The 19,502-nt window shown below is 41.3% G+C and overlaps 1 protein-coding gene across 2 annotated transcripts in view; it reads left to right on the forward strand.

The window, feature by feature from the left end:
• The window catches only part of FMO2 (flavin containing dimethylaniline monoxygenase 2), a 28,400-nt gene extending 9,158 nt beyond the window's left edge, over positions 1 to 19,242 (forward strand). For both annotated transcript variants that reach the window (XM_047704356.1, XM_047704357.1), the window contains exons 3-9: positions 5,113 to 5,301; positions 8,809 to 8,971; positions 11,444 to 11,586; positions 11,902 to 12,101; positions 14,952 to 15,307; positions 17,404 to 17,476; positions 18,841 to 19,242. In XM_047704356.1, the coding sequence (XP_047560312.1) occupies positions 5,113 to 5,301; positions 8,809 to 8,971; positions 11,444 to 11,586; positions 11,902 to 12,101; positions 14,952 to 15,307; positions 17,404 to 17,476; positions 18,841 to 19,204 (1,488 nt within the window). In that variant the 3' untranslated portion in view covers positions 19,205 to 19,242. The remainder of the gene's footprint in view (positions 1 to 5,112; positions 5,302 to 8,808; positions 8,972 to 11,443; positions 11,587 to 11,901; positions 12,102 to 14,951; positions 15,308 to 17,403; positions 17,477 to 18,840) is intronic.
• The last annotated feature ends 260 nt before the right edge of the window (positions 19,243 to 19,502 follow it).

Consider the following 19,502-nt stretch of genomic DNA (forward strand, 5'->3'; position numbering starts at 1 on the left):
ATTGCCAGTTATTTTACCAGCAAAAAGTGGGTTTGCTGAGGAATAAAAGAGAATTGCAATCTGGCTGTGGCAAAACCATAGGCAAGTCCAGGGAACAAAGCAAATGGACTTTTTTTTTTTTAAGGAGAAAAGGGGTAAGTTGGGAAGACTGTTCTGAACTGAAAGTCCTTTGAAGTAAACCAGGAGTTCGCGGTATGGTGGCTTCTCCTTGGCTGAGCTGTTGCCCAAGGGGATGAGGAAAGTGTCTCTTCCTCCGATGGAAGAGTAGAGTAGCATCGGTGTGCGAGGTCAAGCCCATCGCTTCCTGCCAGGTCTGCAACTGACCAGAAGTGTTGGGGCCAAAACCTCCCACCTGCATTTTAGTGAGGCTTTCCCTCACTAAGCTTCATAGTCCTGAAAATGCGCAGCAGTCACTGAAGTCTCCAGATGTCCCAGCAGGAGTAGAGATACTCAAGAGAATCCGCATCAGAGTGCAGTTTTACAAGGGTTACGGGCAGCACAGAAACTCACGCAGTACAGAATAGGGCAAGCTGCCTGCAGGGTGTAATGCTTTCATTTGTCTTGACAAGAAGCAGGGATCAGGCATGAGAATAAGGAGAAAGAGTGTTCTAGGCAGAGAGAGTGGCATGTGCAAAAATACAGAATCTTGAGAAAGCTGACATGCTTAGAGAAGATAAAGTCACGCCATATAGCTAGACTGAAGGACACAGGACGATGGGTGGTGACTGATGAGGCTAGAGAAGACAGCCAGGGTCTCTTCATGAGAAATGTGTGTCCCATGCCAAGGAGTATACGCTTTACCCTGAAGGTGGTACAGAAAGTGGGCAATACTGGGGTCAGGGAGTTTAACTGGGGGTCACCATGGGTGATCAAAGCCAGAGATCCAGAGAGACACCAGCCTAGTGGAGAGAAAGCAGAACCAGTGACGGTCTAATAAACATGATGGTTCCTGTGTTCAGTGCCTAAGAATCAGTAGCGGAGCCCTTCTAAAATACAGATGGCTGGGCCCAAACCAGACCTACTTGGATTTTATATTTTTTCAAAGATCCCCTGAATCCTTATAAGACAACTAGTGCACTGAATGGCACTTGGGAACCACAGTTTTTGTCCCAAACAGTAGCACAACAACATAAAAATAATTTCAGTCTTACTCATTTCAAGCAATGGAGCAGATAGATATAAGGTCCACCTGAAAGAGTGAAAATTTGGAATGACAGAATATTTGTAAAGAAATACAATTGTGTTATTTCCAACTGCTTAGAGTCACCAGCATGGGAACAAAATATTGATTGGTAGAGGTCAATATAACAATGCTTCACAATGAAAATGACATATTTGTAAGTTTTTGTAATTCACATTTGTAAAAAGCTAATCTATTTTCACTATATAAGCTTGCTCCCTCTAGCAGATTAAATATTACCCTTATAACCTTCCTTAAACTTAGATTAGCCTTTACAACCTTCTTATTTTTACAGAGTCAAAGGTAAACTTCAGTCCAACCTTTGATCAAAAGGTCATAAATTCTAAATTACTACTGACCAAGGTAATTTGATTTTGCTATATAGTCTTCTGACATTCAGAAAATTCCATATTAAGAGAATATTTATCATGTGACCATTTATTTTAAATAGATAAATTGTAATATATTCTGTCCACTAGGAAATTCATACTATTAGTATTTGTGCTTAAATATCATTTTTGGGTTTTATATATATATATTTTTTTTAAATCAGCTTTTTTTTAAATTTTTTTTTAATTTATTTGACAGACAGAGATCACAAGTAGGCAGAGAGGCAGGCAGAGAGGGAGAAGCAGGCTCCCCGCTGAGCAGAGAGCCCGATGGGAGGCTCCATCCCAGGAGCCGAAAGCAGAGGCTTAATCCACTGAGCCACCCAGGCGCTCCAATCAGCCTTTTTTTTTAAATCAGCTCCACGCTGGGTATGGAGCCCAGTGCAGAGCTTGAACTCAAGACCCTGAGATCAAGACCTGAGCTGAAATCAAGAGTCAGACACTTAAAAAAAAAGAAAAGAAAAAAAAAAAAGAGTCAGATACTGAGCCACCCAGATACCCCGGCCCTGCTTACATTTTTAATTATGTATATGAGTTACATTTATCTGTTTTGAAAGCTGTGTCTTCCTGTTTTGGGCTTGTCATCTCATTCTGTCTCCATCTTTCCATCCTAAAAGTCCAAATGCATTTTCATTCAATGTAGTAATAAGCTCCCTAAAGATAGAAAACTGTGTGTCCTGTTTTTATTCTTGTCCCTAACTCCAAGCTCAGGGTCTGGACAGGAGAGATGATTGATATGTATTTGTTTATTAATAAGAATCATTCTCCCTTTGTAAAACCTCACCAAACCCCAGTTTTACGCTGATTTATCTAAACACATAGACATCTGCTTCGGCCAACATAGGAAGAAGTACATGCAGAAATAAAGCATTTTTTTAACAGCTGTACGCCAATCGACCATAATAAAGATTATTACATGATCTTCAGGGAAAAAATTGTGATGTCATCATCAATTATTGACAAATGACACCAATACAACTCCCAGAGGGGAGTCTTGCCCAGACTCTGAAATTACTATAGAGCTCGGACATCAGAACCAGTTCACATCACTCCAAGTGCCCTTAAAATTGACCTGACAGAGTAACCAACCACATTTCAAAGTCATCTTATTAGTGCTTGAAAAAACTATCATGTCGGCTATAGTACAACAATCTTAGTGTAGCTATTTCAAATCTGTGACTGGTTTAGTAAGATTAACCCTCATGACCTATAATCATAGCAACAGAGGCGAACATGTGTTGGGCTCTTATTTAAAGTCAGGCTTTGTGCTAAGCACTTTATCTAATCTCAGCCTGATAACAATTGTTCAATGTCCTAATTATTAGTGAACCTCATTTTACAGAGAAACTGAGGGAATTGACTTAAGTGACTTGCCCATGGCTATAAAGCCATTAAAGGTGGTAGAATCAGGATATCAACCCCCATCAGACTCTAGGACTCTCAAGTTTAACACTGTACTACTTATAAAGTTATCTGGTCTTGAGGAAAAAATTGGTATTCTCTGCCTCATGAAATATAGTTGATCCTTGAACATCATGGGAGTTGGGGCCACAGCTGAAAATCTACATAGAACTTTTGTCTCTCCCAGAACATAACTACTAATAGCCCACTGATGACCAGAAGCCCTACCGATAACATCAATAGTTGATTAACATACCCCTTGCATGTTATGTGTATTATATACCATATTCTTACACTACAGCAAGCTAAAGAAAAGAAACATTATCAGAAAATCCTAAGTACTGTACTGTCAAACACCCAAGTGTAAGTGGACCCACACAGTTCAAGCCCATGTTGTTTGAGGGTCAACTGTATTTCTAAGTTTGAGACTTTGGTTGGATAGGAAAGTTCGACACTTAGCTTTGCCAAGGGCATTGTGTTCCACCGTGTGGAAACATCCAGAAATAGTTTACATATCAGTATGACTCTAGTATTATGCAATTTGCAGCTCCTCTCTTACACATTTATTCTCTCTCTCTCTTTCTCGTTCATTCATTCATCCATTCATTCATTCACGCCTACCATAGGCCAGGAGCCAAATGCCTTTCTGAACATGAACAAGAAAAACGCATTTAACTTTATCAGTCCGGAATCAAGGCTCAGATGATACCATTGCTAAGATTTCAGGAGAATCCTTATAAACAAAGACTGATTTAGCAAGTCCTCTACACACTGCTCTTAAATGACATAATCTAAATACAAACATTGTTTTAGCTTTGGTAACTCATCTTGGTACTAATAATCCTGAACTTGGGACACAGCAAGGCCCAATGCACATAAAATCTTTGCTGATAAAAGAGGTGAGATTCCACAGTTTAGTCATTAAGTCTTTGAGATTAGGGTCAGCCGGCTTCCTAGGTGATGAGAGTTTTCTGGTGTGGTGTGAATGGTGTGTAAGTGTTTGAATGCTAAGGGAGTTTGCATTAGAATATGAAGAGGGGGGCGCCTGGGTGGCTCAGTGGGTTAAGCCGCTGCCTTTGGCTCAGGTCATGATCCCAGGTCCTGGGTTCGAGCCCCACATCGGGCTTACTGCTCAGCAGGGAGCCTGCTTCCTCCTCTCTCTCTCTCTGCCTGCCTCTCTGCTTACTTGTGATTTCTCTCTGTCAAATAAATAAATAAAATCTTTAAAAAAAAAAAAAAAAAAAAAGAATATGAAGAGGTTTCCCTCTCATACAAAAGGATACAATGACCCTGAACTCTGGAAGAATAAATTCTGGCATTTTAATATTCAAACACTAGCCTCAAATTGCCCAGAAGCATTTATTGAGGACTTCTCTGGTGGCGTTATTTAAATGTTCTTATGCAAGCCTCTTTGAGAACCTGTTGATTTCAGAGACACTGAATCACCATATTTGGCTCTTATATAATTAAACACAAAGAATATTATCTGTATGCACAGTGCTTAGAGGAAATTATAAACTCAACCATACTATGAGCTACCTCCGATTTTACCAAAGCGTACTCGCCAGCATTTACATTCAAGCTTAAGATTTGATTGGTACTAATGTTATTCATTTTTATCACCTGAGGAAGGTTGATTTGCATAAAGCATAAAATGAAGATGGTGCGTTCATGTTAACATGTGAAAACTACCTGCCCCCAGAAGTATTCATTTTAATTGAAATTCTCCCTTAGGTTTTCCGATCAGTATCCCAGAGTTTATTGGTTCCTAAAGGAAAGTGGGTGTAACCTCCCCAGGGGAATTTTCAGAATGGGCCTAATTGCCCCAATGGCTGGCATTAAGTACATAGAGACCGGGGATATTAATACCCTGCAATGTGGCAAAAGAAGGATCGTCCCCATGCTCAGTCCCACCAGCGGTAATAATCCCACCAGTGAACAACAGTGGAGGGCCCCAACTAGGCCCTATCCCATGGGATGATAGAGCACATATACTAAACCCCATCACCCAGACACGGCCATCATGCTACGACAATGAAAGAGGATCACATCTCCCAAGAGTTAGGTTTGGAAGAAGTGTGAAACACCAAGGGATTATTTTAAATGCAACATGATTATCACTCTTTTTATTTGATTCTTCAGGAAAATGTTGAAGACGGCCGAGCAAGTATCTATCAATCTGTCATCAGTAACACGAGCAAAGAAATGTCCTGTTTCAGTGACTTTCCGATGCCTGAAGACTTTCCAAACTTCCTGCACCATTCTAAGCTCCTGGAATACTTCAGGATTTTTGCCAGAAAGTTTGATCTTCTAAAATATATTCAGTTCCAGGTATTGTATTTTGGGGGGAATGGTTTTCTCTACATGGGTTCAGCTCACATGTAAACAAAGAAGTTACTCTGGTAATGAAAGAAATTGTGAAGAAAACAAAGTATTCCAATCCAATTTTTTGCTGGAAGAATAGAAGACCTAAAAGGTAGTGATATTATAGATAACACACACTTTAGCAGAAGAGGAAAATCACCTGTTAATACTAAGGGCTTGACTAATGATGATATGGAAAACGAAACTGCAGTTAAGCTAATGTCTATAACCACTACGGGTTCCTAGCCTCGTTTCCCTTGAAAGAACAGAAGGAAAAATCAAACTACTATTTCATTTTCTGATCATCTCTTTAGAAATGGAATTTCTAAGAAAAAAAATGTACTAAATGAGCTCACAGTTCCCCATTCATTTCATAAGCCTGTAGAAACTATTTTTGGTATTAGGGGGAGTGGCATGGTGCATTCTCTAGCAACATAAGGACGGCTGGATCATTTTGCATGCTAGCTTTCCTCTGCTCCCTCAAAAACAAAGAATCAACAAGAAGAAAACAATATTCTCACTAAACATGCTGAATTTTTATCAATAACCTACACTTCGAACACTAGTAACTATGCTTAGTAAATAAAATTATATTATATCTCTGAATAAATATTAGTGAGCTAATTTTTTAATTTTCTTTTTTTTTTAAGATTTTATTTGTCAGAGAGAGAGGAGAGCGAGCGAGCACAGGCAGACAGAATGGCAGGCAGAGGCAGAGGGAGAAGCAGGCTCCCCGGCAACAAGGAGCCCGATGTGGGACTCGATCCCAGGACGCTGGGATCATGACCTGAGCCGAAGGCAGCTGCTTAACCAACTGAGCCACCCAGGCGTCCCTAATTTTCTTTTTTTAATCTAAATTCAATTTAGTTCAGGGACAGAAATTAGTCATTCATCAGTTGCATATAACACCCAGTGCTCATTACACCATGTGTCCTCCTTAATGCCCATCACCCACTTACCGCATGCCTCCACCCTGCTCCCCTCGAGCAACCCCCAGTCTGTTCCCTATGGTTAAGAATCTCTTATGGTTTGCCTCCCTGTTTTTATCTTATTTTATTTTTCCTTCCCTTCCTTGATATTCATCTGTTTTGTTTCTTAAATTCCATATGAATGAAATCATATGATCATTGTCTTTCTCTGACTGATTAATTTCACCTAGCATAATACCCTCTAGTTCCATACACATCACTGCATATGGCAAGATTTCATTCTTTTTTATGGCTGACTAATATTCCGTTGTAAATACATAACTGCGTCTTCTTTATCCATTCATCTTTTGATGGACATATGGGCTCTTCCCATAGTTCGGCTATTGTGGACATTGTTGTTATAAACATTGGGGTACATGTGCCCCTTTGGATTACTATGTTTGTATCCTTTAGGTAAATACCCAGTAGTGCGATTGCTGGGTTGTAGGGTAGCTCTATTTTCAACTTTTTGAGGAACCTCCATACTGTTTTCCAGAGTGGCTGCACCAGCTTGCATTCCCACCAGCAGTGTAGGAGGGTTCCCCTTTCTCCACATCCTTGCCAACAGTTATTGTTTCCTGAGTTGTTAATTTTAGCCAGTCTGACCCCTGTGAGCCATTCTGATCACTGTGGTTTTGATTTTTATTTACCTGATGCTGAGTGATGTTGAGCATTTTTTCATGTGTCTGTTAGCCATTTGCCTTTCTTCTTGGAGAAATGTCTGTTCAAGTCATTTCTTGACTGGGGTTTTTGGTTTTTGCTGTTGAGTTTCATAAGTTTTTTATAGATGTTAGATACTAGCTCTTTATCTGATTGTCATTTGCAAATATCTTCTCTTATTCTATTGGTTGCCTTTTAGTTTTGTTGTTTCCTTTGTTGTACAAAAGCTTTTTATCCTGATGAAGTCCTACTAGTTCATTTTTGCTTTTGTTTCCCTTGCCTCTGCCTGTGTTCTCCTCTAGGATTTTGATGGATTCCTGTCTCACATTTAGGTCTATCAATGAACTAATTTTTTTGTGACACTTCTCATTTCCTCAGTAATTTCAGTTTTGTTCCAGGTTTGTATTATATTAATTTATAATAGCTGATTGTGGTGGAAATCTATATTTGTAAATGCCATTAAAATATATCTAATGTACTACATTAGAAAACTATTACTCATTTCCTGGTGGAGCCATCCTACGAATAACAGATTATTTTTAATGCCACAAGCTTTTATAGTTCTTTGTCCATATGACTATTAATTTATTTAACAGATATATTGCCCTCTTATGATATGTACCTTTTATTATCTGCTCTTTGAAAGATCAGGTTAAAGTTGCAAGAGAACTATTTTTCTTATTTATTATATTACTGCTGTTGTGTTTCCTGGAGCTTAGAGAGGGGTTCCCCAATGGACACTCATTTCCATTATTGGTCTCTGAGTTGTTATAAGCCACAAGATGTTAGACTGTAAAAGGCTCTGTTGAATTTGGTTGGTTCTCAAACCAAATTTTGAATAGCAATAATTCACAGTACTTTAACTAATCTATTACCCTAAACTGCAAATCTGAAATCTTTAATCTCAGCCAAAAATGCCTGGACATTTTATAGTCCTTTACAAGCTTTATGCTAATAATCTCCATATATTTTTTCAATTGAAACACCTTCAAAAATTGCCAACCCAGCATTTTTTAAATATCTGAAAATTTGAAAAGCATGTACATGGGACTCAAATACTCATAACCAAGGGAAGCATGCCATTACTCTAGCAGTGAGAAAAACTTTACTTCCACTTGATGTTGTTTGTTACACATCAAAGATGTCTTAAGGAGGGCACATATTGCATGGAGCACTGGTGCATAAACAACGAAACTTGGAACACTGAAAAAATTAAATTTTTAAAAAAAGATGTAACACCTTGATGGATACTTCTAAAAAATTCATAGACTTCCAGACAGTGTGAGCTACATTAAAAAAAATTAATGAACATAAATTACTTCATCCAAATGAGATCATGAACTATATTGCTAACATGATGTACTCTGAAAAATAATAATGTGAACAACTACCATTCACAGGATGCCAGACATTGTGCCAGACACGGTGCAAAGTGCTTTGCCTGAAATATCTTCTCTAACACACCGTCTTCGCAGAGGCAGACACATAAAAGATTCTTAATAAATACTGACCATGTGATCATTTGAATGATGGGCATATGTTCCATATCTTGCCCAGACTTTGTGTTTCTCTGTCTCTCTCTCTCAAGTCCTTTTTCAGTCCTTAACAGACTGGTTCCCATGGCTGAGTCTTGTACAAAGTACCATAGCCTTGGTAGCTCCCTGCCAAAGAAGAATGAGAAGGGGACACCTAGCAGTCTTTGTCTTAAGTGGCTTGAACAGGATTCAAATGGAACCCACATGGAGTCATACAGTGCACTCCACCCATTCCCACTCCCAGGATACTCAGTGAGGCCCCTGTTATGCCAGAGTAACGTTCAATGATGGCTTCTCTGTGTTCATTCAAGACAACTGTCCTCAGTGTGAAAAAACACCCAGATTTCTCATCCTCGGGCCAATGGGAGGTTGTCACCGAGTGCAACAGCAAGAAGCAAAGCGCTGTCTTTGACGCAGTTATGGTTTGCAGCGGCCACCACATCCTCCCTCACATGCCGCTGGAATCGTTTCCAGGTGAGGCCCACGAGGACTCCCAGCTTTTCAGAGCGGGGGTTGTTGGGGAGGAAAGATTTTCTCTTACCTTCCAACATTCTTTGGGCTTAGTCTAAGGGTTAACATGAAACAGATTAATAGGAAAAAATGAAATGCAATTATGCATGCAGAGAGTCCATAAGAATATGAGGCCCACAGGCAGTCGGGCAGCTGCTGTTCATGTGCCATTCGGAGCTAAAGAGAAGGACGTCAGGGTTGGGGACCACAAAGGGAAAGATGACAATTCACAGGGAGATGAAAAAGGTAAGTGTTTGGTAAACTAATGTTTGCTGAACCACTCAGAAATAGTGGGACACAGAGAGGAATTTCAACAAACAGACTGCTGTGTTCCTCCCCGTCTACCTCACCCGGTTCCTATTATACTGTAGTTATCCAGGGGGACAGCCCCCTTCCTGGAGCAGGTCCTCTATCTAAATTTTTTTAGGCAGTTAGGAGGGAAAGTTAGAGGTTTTTCTAAGCCTTCTGTTTCTTAAAAAATGTTAGCCTAACATTATCCACATGCCAAGGAGACACATTTTGAGGTGAGAAATTTTGCAACCCTAGAATGTCCAGGAATTTTATATGGAGGTTGGACTGACAGGCAGAATTAGCTACTGCAACTGGGCATAGTATTAAGATCTAGATAGAGCTAGAAGGATGAAAGTCTCCACATACCATTTTTCGGTCTTCATGACACAGGGACCTCAGTAACTTCCTCCAAAGTCACTGAATCTTCCCCAGAATTTCAGAGCATTGTCACCCAAATCGGTTCTCTGTTGGAGAGGCCCTTCTCACCATGTACCTACCTACCTCGGCCTTTATCTATCCTGCCGAACACTGTGACTTTTCCATGTCCTTGGAGAACTTTCCTCAGAGCCATGCCTTCAGACAGGTTATTGAGGAGGTTCCGTGGAAATAAGCTCTCCTACAGGACAGTGATGGGCACACAGAGAGTGACGGGGAAGAGTACAGACAAGGGAACCATGCAGCCATCTGACCTGGTACCTCCCAGGCCCTTCCCTCAGAAAGTGTACTTCCCCCCGAAGGCCCTCAGGAAAATAGCTAATACAGTGGTTCACAGTCCAGGTCTCACATTCAAACCATCTGTGGACCCTCTAACATCCTTATGACCTCCAATGTTCAGTTAGTATAGTGTAGGCCTAAAGCAGTTAAGAGTTACTCAAGTGATTTTAATATGCAGCCAGGCAAGGGGCAGCCGGAAGACAGTTGGTTAAGCCTCTGACTCTTGGTTTCAGCTCAGGTCATGAGACTGAACCAACCCCCTCCCCACCCCCAGCTCCCTGCTGGGGCTCCATGCTTAGTGCAGAGCTTAACTAAGAATCTCGCTCCCTCTCCCTCTGCCCGTCCCCCAAGTTCCACACCCACTTGTGCTCTATCTCTGATAAACAGCCCTTTTAAAAAAGGTATGCAGCCAGGTGTGAGCTCTTCTACCCGAAAGCACTGATTCTCAAAGAATCCCTGAAGGGCTTTTAAAAACAACTTGGGAGGCCCCACCTCAGGCATTTCCAACTCAGTACATGTGGCGTCGTGAAGCTGAGAATTTGCATTTCCAACAAGTGCCCAGGTTCCAGCTAATAATGCTGGTCAAAGGACCCCACTATGAGAACTAATGATCCAAAGGTTCTTTCAAGAAACCCACCATAGGGGTGCCTGGGTGGCTCAGTGAGTTAAGTCTCTGCCTTCCACTCAGGTCATGATCTCAGGGTTCTAGGATCGAGTCCCGCATTGGGCTCTCTGCTGGGCAGGGAGCCTGCTTCCTCCTCAATCTCTCTCTGTTTGCCTCTCTGCCTACTTGTGATCTCTCTCTGTCAAATAAATAAAACCTTTAAAAAAAAAAAAAAGAAACCCACCATAAAAGATAAATATTTAACAAAGTCATATTTTTCTGGGAAATCTACAGTCTTGTCTTCAAAATGGCTTATCCAGTAAGTTACCGACTTATCCTGCAATGGGAAACATCCTTCACTTTCTATGTGCCTGGTTTTTAGTTCATTTTACTTTTTGTTTGCTTTTGCAAAATGAGAATGATAAATACCATTCTAATTACTATGCAAGTACCATAATAGCATTTCATAATATGTTCAAAAACGTTTAAAAGAATACATGTTCTGTGTGATATTAAAGTATTACTGTACAGTCTGAAATGAGATAATAGGTAGTCAGAAGACAGCATCTGACTCCACTCGATTTATCAAAACCATCTTATTCTCTAATAAATATGTACGCTGCAACCCCTGAAATCAACTCTTTTGGTCCTGTTCCATATGCATACAGGTTCCATATGCTTTCAGTCTGTCAGCTGGTCTTGCCACTGTAACCTCCTTAAGGAGTGAGGAAGCCAAGCAAATGATTGATTCCAAAAAAGAAAATCTGACAGTGCACTTTTATTGAAGTTAACATAACCCATGGACTTCTCTCTTCTTCCCCTTGAAGGTATTGAGAGGTTCAAAGGCCAGTATTTCCATAGCCACCAATACAAGCACCCAGGGGGACTTGAAGGGAAACGGATCCTGGTGATTGGACTAGGAAACTCAGCCTCAGACATTGCCGTTGAGCTGAGTAAGAAGGCTGCTCAGGTATGATGTTCTCTATTCATCTTGTACCATGGAGGAGAGAAAGGAGCAAGGGCATATTGGAATATCCGCCACATAACCAAGGTTCCATTACTGGTTGGTTGGTTGGTTGGTTGGTTACTACAGTGTGGTACCATAAAAAATCTTGAAGTCAGGAAGCCAAGGTTTACCTCCTAGTCCTGCCACTAATCAGCCCTGCTAACCCAGAGCAAGTGTTTTACTTCTCTGAGCCATACATGTGATATATTGTCTACACAGTAGATCCTTTCCAAAAGGGACAATGGCCTGATTTAAGCAGCATTCCTTTTTGCTTACCAGGTATTTGTCAGCACCAGACACGGTTCCTGGGTCATGGGTCGGATCTCTGAAGATGGCTACCCCTGGGACATGGTGTTCCACACCCGGTTTAGGTCCATGCTCCGAAATATCCTGCCACAAATGATTCGAAAATGGATGATGGAACAGCAGATGAATCAGTGGTTCAACCATGAAAATTATGGCCTTGAGCCTCAAAACAAGTAGAGTTATTTTGCTTTTTTATGGTATATTCATTGGTAAGCAAGGTTGTCAGAGGTGCCTCTTTATAAAGAGCCCAGTTGCTAATGTGGTATTTCAAATCACAACTTAACAGTATGAGTATCATCGACATCCTGGAATTTCAATTCCAAATTTGTTCTGTATACCTTTTAAAAAGTAAATACTTAAGAAGTTGAAGTAGAAATATTGGGAAATTTTTATGGCTGAGTAATATGCCATTGTGTATATAACACCCCATCTTTTGTATCCATTCATCTATCAATGGACAGTTAGGTTGCTTCCATACTTTGGCTATTGTAAATAATGCTGCAATGAACATGGGAGTGCACATGTCTTTTCAAATTAGTGTTTTCATTTTCTTTGGGTAAATACCCAATAGTAGAACTAATGGATCATATAATTCTATTTTTTTTAGTTTTTTTTAAAATATTTTATTTACTTATTTGACAGACAGAGATCACAAGTAGTCAGAGAGGCAGGCAGAGAGAGAGAGGAGGAAGCAGCACACACACACACACACACACACACACACACACACACACACACACACACACACCCCGAGAGCAGAGAGCCCGACGTGACACGGGGCTTGATCCCAAGACCTTGAGATCATGACCTGAGCTGAAAGGCAGAGGCTTTAACCCACAGCCACCCAGGTGCACCTTTTTCTTTTTTTTTAAGTTTTTTTTTTCCATATAATTCTATTTTTAACTTTTTTAATAACCTCCACTGTTTCCCACAGTGGCTACACCGATTTGCATTCCCACCAACAGTGCATTTAGGGTTTCTTTTTCTCCACATCCACATCAATAATTGTTATTTCTTATGTCTTTTATTTTAGCCATTCTGACATATGAAGCGATATCTCACTGTGGTTTTGTCTTTCTCTGATGACGAGTGGTGCTGAGCATCTTGTCATGTGTCTGTCGGCCAGCTAGAAGTCTTCTTTGCAAAAACATCTATTCAGGTCTTCTGCCCATTTTTTTTTTTAAAGATTTTATTTATTTATTTGACAGAGAGAGAGAGATCACAAGCAGGCAGAGAGGCAGGCAGAGAGAGAGAGAGGAGAAAGCAGGCTCCCCGCCGAGCAGAGAGCCCGACGCGGGGCTCGATCCCAGGACCCTGAGATCACGACCCGAGCCGAAGGCAGCGGCTCAACCCACTGAGCCACCCAGGCGCCCCTCTTCTGCCCATTTTTAATTAGATTACTCAGTCATAAAAAGAATGAAGCCTTGCCATTTGCAACAACATGGATGGACCCAGAGGGTATAAGCTTAGGTGAAATCAGTCAGTCAGAGAAAGACTATACCATACAATTTGTCTCGCGCGTGGGACTTAAGACACAAAAGAAACAAGCAAACAAACAAAAAACCAGACTATTGAATACGGAGAACAAACTGGCAGTTGCCAGAGAGGAGATGAGTGGGGGGGCTGGAGGTAATAGACAAAAGGAATTAGGAGTACATTTATCTTGACGAGCACTGAGAAATGTATAGAACTCTTGAATCATTATATTGTACATCCGAAACTAATATAACACTATATATTAATTATACATGAATAAAAAAATAAATTTTAAAAAAGAAAAAAATATTATGAGCTGCTCTAGAAAGCAGAACTAGGATCATGGGACGAATTTCCTAGTTCCCAAAGCTGTCCAACATTGGCAAAGGCTGCTTGAAGAGATTGAAGCCTTCCTTTCAGAGGGGTGTGGTGGGAAATGTGTCCCAAATTCTCCATGTGATACCTCATGCTTTGCTAATTCTGTACACCATAAGGGCTCTTCCCATGAGCAGCTTTTGAGAACATACTCACTATCTCTTTGCCAAGAAATAAATCTCTACTGAGCTCAAAGTTATATATCACTGATCTTATAAACACAAGCAAACAGTATGAATGTTTATTTTTCTTTAGTCGATAACAGGCTCCTTCCCTTAAAAAAAAATACAAAAACAGAAGAACTTTGGAATCTTTCAACAAATGCCATGTGACTGCTCAGTTCTGAGATCTGATACATGTAGCATGTATTGTCTTATTCTTTTTTTTAAGATTTTATTTATTTACTTGACAGAGATCACAAGTAGACAGAGAGGCAGGCAGAGAGAGCGGGAGGAAACAGGCTCCCTGCTGAGCAGAGAGCCCGATGTGGGGCTTGATCCCAAGACCCTGAGATCATGACCTGAGCCTAAGGCAGAGGCTTTAACCCACTGAGCCACCCAGGTGCCCCATGTTGTCTTATTTTTTTAAAAAGTGGTTCTCAAATCTATGAAAAGGGGAATTCCAGAAATACAACCAGACTTTGCTCTATCACACATGCTATCACATGCAGAGACTCCATGGTATTTGGGATCAACAAATATCCCAAACTTAATTTCATACATTGGTTTTTACGCTGATCCCTTAATAAAAGTTTCAAAACTAATGGGGATTTAACAAAATATTCCTTTCTTACTTATGATCAGATGGAGATTAAGTAGAACAGCAAGATAATTAAAACAATAGTGGAAACGTCGATGGGGTAACAATGACCGGAATGACCATAGCCATGGTATTTTGTTTAAGCCCTTGGGGATGCCTCCTTTTTTGAAATGTCTTTTACTCACAGGACATACATGTTTTCTCTTCTTCATCGAGGGGAGAGATTTGTGACATGAGAATCAAGTCAGATAGTAAGGTTTGAGGTAGATCAACTAGTCAAGCTAGAAAGTTTTATGGATAGTTGAGAAATCTCTTTATTTGAAGAGCCAAACCCATAAAATATCAAGAGAGTTTCAAGACTCACCCAATATCATTAAATGTTCCTTCTAAGTGTTTTCTTCTTCGCGTTTCAGATATCTTATGAAAGAACCTGTACTAAATGATGATCTTCCAAGTCGTATACTCTACGGAGCCATCAAGGTGAAAGCGACAGTGAAAGAGCTCACGGAAACTTCTGCCATCTTTGAAGATGGAACAGTGGAGGAGAAGATTGACGTCATTATCTTTGCAACAGGATATACTTTCTCTTTTCCATTCCTTGAAGATTCACTTGTGAAAGTAGAGGATAAGATGGTCTCACTGTATAAATACATGTTCCCTCCTCACCTGGAGAAGTCAACTCTGGCATGCATTGGTCTCATCCAACCCCTAGGTTCCATTTTCCCAACTGTTGAACTTCAAGCTCGATGGGCAACCAGGGTTTTCAAAGGTATGCGAGTGGGAAAGTGAGGGGCTGAGGGTTTTATCTCTGATGGAGTTTGCTCAATAACAGGTTTAGATAAGGAGGCTGCCAGGAAGAAGTTGCCCAAACGTAGGCAACTCTCGTGAGATTAATGTCCTAAAAAGTTAGTGGAGAATTTGCAAAATAACAAATATAGAGATAAAATAATAACAATAATAATAGTAAAAATAATAATAAAGAACTGTAATCATCCCTTTAAAATATTAGAAAGTTCAGAGAATTTCAATTTTCATAAAGCTAAATACATATTATCCTTTCCTGGAATCATGAAAAAATAGTTGAGAAGGAAAGGATCTCTGACTCCTGACTTCACCTATACGATGTTTATAATTTCTTCTGAATATGTGCAAATCTAGAGACCCAGGGCCTCTACATTAACTCCAAATTAACTCTCAATATGTTAAGAAGCTCAACCTCACGGATCCTTACAAAGTTATAAGGTTATTGAAAGGGTTGGTCTAAGGATCTGCATAGCACTTTGCATTCCTCAGGAGGCCATTATCTCCCTGACCCCAGGGTTCAATTGAGTTCAACCAAAACTCATTGAATACCTAGCCTTGTGCTGGAGCCTGGTGGGACAGACAGCAATACGAACAGATCATTTCCACATACCAAGATAAATGCTTTGGTAGAGGGATGCATGGAGTGCATAGAAAGAAGGAGAAGGGTGCTTTGCAGCATGCTGGGATAAATGAGGGCATGTAGCCAAGAAAAACCTGCTAGACGACCGAGTTTCTCAGGTGCAGAAGAGAGAATCTCTTGAGCCAAAGCATAGAGGCGTGATGGATATGGAGAATTACAAGCTATTTGACCTTCCCAGAGCATAACATATGAGGCAGAGAGGGATGAGAGATTTTTAAAGAATAATCTTTCAGGAGAAGGGCCAGGACACTGAAGCCTTGTAACGTACGCTCAAAGGCTTACAATATAAAATGTAGATCAGTTCTTTCCAAATCTGGCCATACATAAAAATCACCTGGATCCTTAGGGACCCTGATTAAGTCTGACCTGAGGACCTAAAATCTCCATTTTAGAAAGCTCTTCAACCAGAGAACCCAATGAAACGTTATAAGCAAGGAATAAACATTACCAGACTTACATTTTCAATAGATTATTTCAGCACTGGTATGGAAGACAGGTTTGAAATGAGAAAAGAATGAGGTCTTTGAGACCAGTGAGAAGGCCACTGCAAGTCTGCTGAAATATGATGTAGCTGAGCCTGGCAGAAAGACAAAGTGGAGAAGATGAAATGTGAGAAACAGGGATAAAATCCACAGGACATGATGATTGGCTGAATGTAGAAAATGAGAGAGAGAGAGAGAGAGTGGAATCACAGATGACTTGCAGATCTTGGCCATGGGAACTGGGTGGACAGCAGAGCCAGGAATAAAGAGAGGACATGTGGAGGAAGATACTAGTCTGACCAGGAGAGCTTCAGTGAAGCTCGGTTTTGGACTCATTGACTCTGGTATGTCTGATGACTAACTATATCCAGGGGAAACTGACCATTTCGCCATGTCCGAGAACACCCACGGACAGGGATGGAATCACAAGCACACAGTGATAACTCCTGCACCAATCTACCTTCTCTGTCCCCACTGCTTGACTTTACTCCCACCAGGTTTACTTCAACGGCCTCTCAACTGGTCTTGCTACCTTTAGACTCACTTTCCTAGAGCCCATTTCCCAAAATTCACCAGCTAGAAGGATCTTTCTAAAAGGAAAATCCGATCTTGTCACCACCTACAGAAAACCCTTCCATGGCTTCCCATCACCTTTAAAATAGAGCTCAACCCACCTGGCATGATTTCTGGCTCTTCAGGCTCACCTTCCTTCTCCAGCCTCTTCCCTTACGCACTCCACCTCAGAGGTCTCGCTGTAACCTGGGCTCCCTTTAAGGGCAGACCACACAGAACTCATCCCAGCCTGGAGTTCAGCAACACCAAGCTGCCTTGATTGTCGTAAGATGCGTAAATGGCCAAGCTCAATGGTAGGAACCAACTACTAGAAAAAGCAGTGATACTGAATCAAACCCACCACTCAAACCAGTCTTTTATTTCTAGGTTTGTGTACCTTGCCCTCAGAGAGGACTATGATGGCCGACATTATCCAGAGGAATGAAAAAAGAATCAATCTGTAAGAATTTTTTTTAATTCCTTACATAAAGCAATATTTCTCAGGGTGACCTAACTACCCACCTACCTGTTTCTTAAAAATGCAAATTCCTGGGTCACAACCCAGACCAACTGAATTGGAACCTCAGGATGAATCTGGAAATTTCTATTTTTATGTTCTCCCCAGGTGATTCTTTTTTTTTCTTTTTAAGATTTATTTATTTATTTGACAGAGAGAGATCACAAGCAGGCAGAGAGGCAGGCAGGGAGAGAGGGGGAAGCAGGCTCCCTGCTGAGCAGAGAGCCTGACGCAGGGCTGGATCCCAGGACCCTGAGATCATGACCTGAGCCGAAGGCAGAGGCCCTAACCCACTGAGCCACCCAGGTGCCCCTCCCCAGGTGATACTAGTTTAAGAACCAACTCCATGGGGCACCTGCGTGGCTTAGTCAGTTAAGCATCGGCCTTTGGCTCAGGTCATGATCCCTGCCTCGGGCTCCCTGCTCAGTGGGGAGTCTGCTTTTCCCTCTTCCTCTACCCCTCCCCGTGCTCCTGCTCTCTCTCATCTTCTCTTTCAAATAAATAAATAAAATCTTAAAAAAATAAAAAAGTAGGACCAACTACATAAAAGATAAAAATTTTACCAAATCGGGACATTTTTCCTGGACTTGTTTTATTTCAGTTTTGTATGATGTCCGTGTTAGATTCTGTGGTGAGAGAGGAAATGGGGTGAGAGCAGCAGTAGTAACAGTGGCCATGTGTGTCTCTGAAAATTTAGCTGGGGGACGTCCTATCAAAGTAAATCAGAGGGAGTCGGTGAGAAGCCAAAGTAGATGGATGCTCTATGATAGGGTAAAATGGGGTCCACCAGTGACCAAGCACCCTTGAAGAGTAGACTCGGGGGGCCTGACATCACACATACAGGTTGTCTCCTGGTCAAATTCTAATTAATCTAACATCTATTGAGAACCTGTTTTATGCCAGCCAGAGCGCCAACTACTTTAATAATTTAACACACAAATATTAAGCGTCTCCTCTGTGCAAGACACTGAGCAAGGGTTTCATATGTGTCAGCGCACGAATCTTTGCAGCCATCCTGACTGATGTGTATTGCCCGGAGAACTGAAGCCGCTTACTAAATATCCAATAGTAATCGTGGTTATAAACCTTGTCCCATTCCTCAGACTTCCAACCAGCTCTTGATTTTACAGCTACTCTCAATCTGAGACGGGCCTCCAGACGGGAGAAGTTCGAACCTTCCACCAGAGTCATTCGAACCTCCTTTACTCACTCAGCCCATCATTCTTCCAAGCGCTGTCAAACACCTCCTGTTCTTCTGCAACTTAGAACATTTTGTGAATCCGCCATTTTTTACTTTTTTCATTAAGGTTTGGAAAGAGCCAGAGCCAGACGCTGCAGACCAATTACATCGACTACTTGGACGAGCTCGCCTTAGAGATAGGTGCGAAGCCAGACATCCTGTCTCTCCTGCTGAAAGACCCCAAACTGGCTGTGAAGCTCTATTTTGGACCCTGCAACTCCTACCAGTACCGCCTCACTGGGCCCAGGCCGTGGCAGGGAGCCAAGAGTGCCATCCTCACCCAGAAACAACGGATACTGAAGCCTTTGAAGACCCGGGCAGTAAAAGCTTCTCCGGATTTCCCGGTTTCCTTCCTGTTGAAAACCCTGGGGCTTCTTGCTATTGTCGTGGCCTTTGTTTTCAGCTTCAGTGGTTCTAATCTGTCAGCATAAAGCTTGTGACTTTACTATCAGCCAGTTCCTATTAAAAACAAAAAAAGACTAAAAGAAAAAAATGGGAAACCTAATGGATTCTGTATTTCAGAGTTGAGAGGACAGAGAGAGGTGGTTGTAAAGAATTAGCAGAGTTCGGTCCATGGAGAACACCAAAATGGCGTCATAAAATTTCTTTGCTATTCCACCCTTCCCTCAAGTTCCTCAGACTCTCCAAAAGGACAATTAAATGGCACTGGATAAATAGTGCTGCCAGGCCCCAAAGAAGGGGCTTGTGTGGAAAAAATAGGACTATACA

The sequence above is a fragment of the Lutra lutra genome, chromosome 15 (assembly GCF_902655055.1).
Source record: "Lutra lutra chromosome 15, mLutLut1.2, whole genome shotgun sequence".
In the NCBI taxonomy this organism is placed as follows: domain Eukaryota; kingdom Metazoa; phylum Chordata; class Mammalia; order Carnivora; family Mustelidae; genus Lutra; species Lutra lutra.